We start from the raw sequence: 4,710 nt of genomic DNA on the forward strand, positions 1-4,710 counted from the left end.
TGGACACATGTTTAACCTATTTTTGATGCCACAAAATACATGGCAAGAAAAGGTATGTGAACCTTTGGAATTTACCTGGAACATTTGACATTAAAAATTTGATCTGATCATTCTACGTCTCGTTACACTTTGAAATGCTTAGCAGAACAGACATTTTTTTCCAATTCACGTACTTATCAAGAGAACATCCCTGGTCATCCCTATGTTTTCTAATCTAGCAGACTCACTAAACACTGGCTGGAGACATGCTCCAGGAGAGAAACACAACACCACCATGCAGTGGTACAACCTAGCTATGTCACCCTGTCTGTGTATTGATTTAGATCATTGTAACCGACAGGGTTTGAACCTGGTGTCCTGTACACTAGTAGAACATATTAGCCTGTTAAGTGTAAGTCTACGTAATTTAGRTCGGGGAGCAAATGCAATTTTTCTGGTTTCAGGCAAAGTTACTCATCGCATGTGCATGTTAACTGAARGACTTATTTTCTGGTTAGTTGTTGGCATGATGAGTAACCTTGCCTGATACCTTAAGAGTTGCATTGGCTATAGGGCTTTGGTTTAGCGGGCTAATGTGCTCTTATGATGTGCAGAAGACCTTTGTTCAAACCCTGTCAGTCATATTTGTGCCGTGGCTCAGATGGGTCTTTTGTGAGGAGGAGGAGGTCAAAGGATGATGACTTGTAACTGAGGTGGATCAGTTACAACACAAGCGTGATGAGTAGGTCTAACCTTGCCCTTAATAAGAGCTGCACTGGCTACCCGAGACAATGCCTCAGCTTAGCAGGCCTATGCTTTCTGGTGCACAGGACACCATGGTTATACTAATCTAAAAGAAATGTACAGAGAGCAAGGGTGTACCACTACATGGTCAACAGCATCTGTGAAGACCCCAACGCCAAGGAGCCCAACAACAACTGAGACAAGCTTCAACTGGGAACCAGCACGTAGGTGACTTCCTGGTTAAATAAAACATTGAATAAAAACATCTCTTTCAACCCACACATTCAACTGTGACTAGTGATCACACTGACTGACAGAGAGGAAAGGTTATTATACTCAATGGGTATGAAGAAATCCTCTCTCTCTCTCTCTCTCACTCACACACACAGACAGCAACAAAGGATCTCCACTTGAGTGGAGAAATGAAACTATTCTATAAATTCTGATTCTTCAAACCCAAGTCATCCATCAAAATCTTTCCTTGCTTGGGCATCAATGGATGCATTGGGACATTAAACCATTAAATGTTGATTGATATATTCACCTGTGTAGCTCAGTCGGATGTCGTCGCTTTAGATAAAAGTGGCTGCTAAGTGCCATATAAATTCATCCTTCCGTGTTTGCTGTCTGCTTGGGGTTTAACCGTGATCACAATGCTGATGCCTTGGCCTGGTTGAATAGGGTTTTAAATTGGCTCATAAATCAAGTTACTTTTGTTAACACATTTCAAAGATGAAATATCTGCTCTTCCTAAACAGATTTGCATATGACACCAGTGAAATGGATGCATTCATTTAAGTCTGATAAACATATTTGTTTATATTTGACTGTAAATCAGTCACATCACTCTAATGTTATAGAGGAAATAGCTATGGATAGAAATGATACAAACAGCAAGGACATTAAACAAACACAATCGGACCACGGCCAGAAGTGAAAAACATTGCCTTATGATATGTTTAGTCTTCACCCTTCACAGTACATACAGTATAGAGAAAGATGCTGCTCAGAATTAGAACAGACTCTTTCTATGGCTCTCTATCTTTTAAGGCATTCAAATCACCATTCTCCCTATTTTAATTTTTATACTGATATTATTTCAACCACTATGACACTATGGTGTGTATGTGTCAACTGTCTAAACCACTCTGGGGGATCGCAATTCGTGTCGTGCCCCGTCTTGGGGGCTCTGCTGCTGTGTAACAATCGTGGGAAGAATCGCTCCTTACCCATCTGGGTGGATCGCGCTCTCGTAACCACACTCTGGGGGATCGCTCCGTAACACACTCTGGGGGAATCGCTCCGTAACACACTCATGGGGGATCGCTCGTACCACACTCTGGGGATGCGTCCGTAACCACAACTCTGGGGGATCGCTCCCGTAACCACACTCTGGGGATGCTCCGTAACCTCACTCTGGGATCGCTTAACCACCACTATGGGGGATCGCTCGTAACCACTCTGGGGATCGCGCCTATCGTAGCTCGACCAACTCTGGGGATCGCTCCGTACCACACTCTGGGGGATCGCTCTCCGTAACCACACTCTGGGGATTCAGCTCGTACACACTCTGGGGGATCGCTCCGTAACCACACTCTGGGGGATGCTGCGTAATCCTCCACGGGCAAATCGGGTGGTAACACACTTGGGGATCGCTCTACACACTCGTGGGGAATCGTCGGTAACACACTCTGGGGGATCGCTCCGTAACACACTCTGGGAATCGTCGTAACCACTCTGGGGAGAGAGTCTTAACGCTCACTGGGGGAATCGCTCCGAAACCTCACTCTGGGGGATCGCGCTCCGTACCACACTCTGGGGGATCGCTCCGTAACCTCACTCTGGGGGACGCGCTCCGTAACCACACTCTGGGGATCGCTCCGTAACAACTCTGGGGATGCTCCGTAACCTCACTCTGGGGATCGCTCCGTAACCACACTCTGGGGGATCGCTCCGTAACCACACTCTGGGGGATCGCTCTCGTAATCCCACTCTGGGGGTCGCTCCGTAACCACACTCTGGGGGATCGCTTCCGTAACCACACTCTGGGGATCGCTCCGTACCACACTGGGGGATCGCGCTCGTAACCTAACTCGGGGATCGCTCCGTAACCACACTCTGGGGGGGCGGGGGATCGCTCGTAACCTACTCTGGGGATGCGCTCCGTACCACACTCTGGGGGATCGCGTCCGTAGCACACTAAAATGGGGGATCGCTCCGTAACCACACTCTGGTGGGATCGCGCTCCGTAGCCACACTCTGGGGGATGCTGCCGAACTTGAGGGGATCTCCTAACAACTCTGGGGATCGCTCCGGTAACCACACTCTGGGGGATCGCTGCCGTAACCACAACTCCATCGGGGGATCGCGCTCCGTAACACTCTGGGGGATCCGCGTAACCTCACTTAGGGGATACCTCGTACCTCATCTGGGGGATCGTGCCGTAACTATCGGGATCGCACCGGACCTACTCTGGGATCAGCTGCTGTAACAATTGGGGGATCGCTAATCTCTGGGGGATCGGCTCCGTAGCCACACTCTGGGATCTGCTCCGTACTGGGATGCCACAGCCCCTCGTGGGGGATCGTCCGTAACCACACCTGGGGGAATGGGCTCCTACCTCACTCTGGGGGCATCGCGCTCGTAACCTCACTCTGGGATCGCTCGTCTACTCACTCTTGGGGATGCGTTCCGTAACCACACTGTGGGGATCGGTCCGAGCCCATCTCGGGGGATCGCTTCGTACACACTCTGGGGGATCGCTCCGTAACTCACTCCTTGGGGAATCGCTCCGTAACCTCACTCTGGGGATCGCGGCTCCGTAACCACACTCTGGGGATCGCTCCGACCTCACTCTGATCGACTCGTACCACACTCGGGATGCGTCAACGTAACCACTCTGGGTGACGCTCCGTAGCCACACTCTGGGGATCGCTCGTAACACACTCTGGGGAATGCTGCCCGTAACCTCAACTCGGGGGAATCGCTCGGTACTCACTCTGGGGAATCGCTTCCGTACACCTCCATCTGGGGATCGCTCCGTAACCCCACCACTATGGGGGATCGCGCTCCGTAGCCACATCTCTGGGGATCGCTCGGTAACACACTCTGGGGATCGAATCCGTAACCCACTCGGGGATTGGTCTTAAGCCTCACACTCTGGGGAATCGCGTAACCACACTCATGGGGAATCGCTCGCGTAACCACACTGCTCGGATCGCGCTCCGTAGCCACACTCTGGGATCGCGTCGTAACACCACTCTGGGATCGCGCCGTAACCTAACTCTGGGGATCGCTCCGAACCCACTCTGGGGGATCGCTCCGTAACCACACTCTGGGGAGTCGCCTCCGTAACCTCACTCTGGGGATTCGCTCCTAACCACATACTGGGGGATCGCTCGTACCAACTCTGGGGATCGCCTCCGTAACCACAACTCTGGGGGATCGCTCCGTAACCACACTCTGGGGATCGCGCTCGTAACCAACTCTGGGGGATCGTCCGTAACTCACTCTGGGGATCGCGTCTCCGTAACACACTCTGGGGGATCGCTCCCGTAACCTCACTCTGGGGGATCGCTCCGTTAACCGTCACATCTGGGATCGCCTCCGTACCCACACTCTGGGATCGCTCCGTAACCACACTCGGGGGATCGCCTCCGTACCACACTCTGGGGATCGCCCCGTACCCACTCTGGGGACTCGCTCCGTAACCTCACTCTGGGGGATCGCTCCTTAACCACACTCTGGGGGATCGCGCTCCGTAACACACTCTGGGGGATCGCTCCGTAACACACTCGGGGGATAGCTCCGTACCACACTACTGGGGATTCGTCGCTTCCGTAGACACACTCTGGGGGATCTGCCGTAAGCCACACTCTGGGGGATCGCTCCGTAACACACTCTGGGGGATCGCTCCGTACACAATCGTGGGGATCGCTCCGTACACACTCTGGGGGATCGCTGCCGTAACCGACACTCGGGCTCGCT

At 52.1% G+C, this 4,710-nt stretch overlaps 1 protein-coding gene across 1 annotated transcript in view; it reads right to left on the minus strand.

Annotated features, from left to right (window-relative positions):
* Window positions 1-3,904: 3,904 nt before the first annotated feature.
* LOC139024389 (uncharacterized) overlaps window positions 3,905-4,710 on the minus strand; it is a 9,969-nt gene continuing 9,163 nt past the window's right edge. Inside the window, exons 5-6 of the mRNA XM_070439162.1 lie at window positions 4,386-4,708; window positions 3,905-4,342 (exon numbers count right to left, since the gene is read on the minus strand). Of these exons, the coding sequence (XP_070295263.1) occupies window positions 3,905-4,342; window positions 4,386-4,708 (761 nt within the window). The remainder of the gene's footprint in view (window positions 4,343-4,385; window positions 4,709-4,710) is intronic.

Source organism: Salvelinus sp. IW2-2015, unplaced genomic scaffold (assembly GCF_002910315.2).
Source record: "Salvelinus sp. IW2-2015 unplaced genomic scaffold, ASM291031v2 Un_scaffold1451, whole genome shotgun sequence".
Lineage (NCBI taxonomy): Eukaryota > Metazoa > Chordata > Actinopteri > Salmoniformes > Salmonidae > Salvelinus > Salvelinus sp. IW2-2015.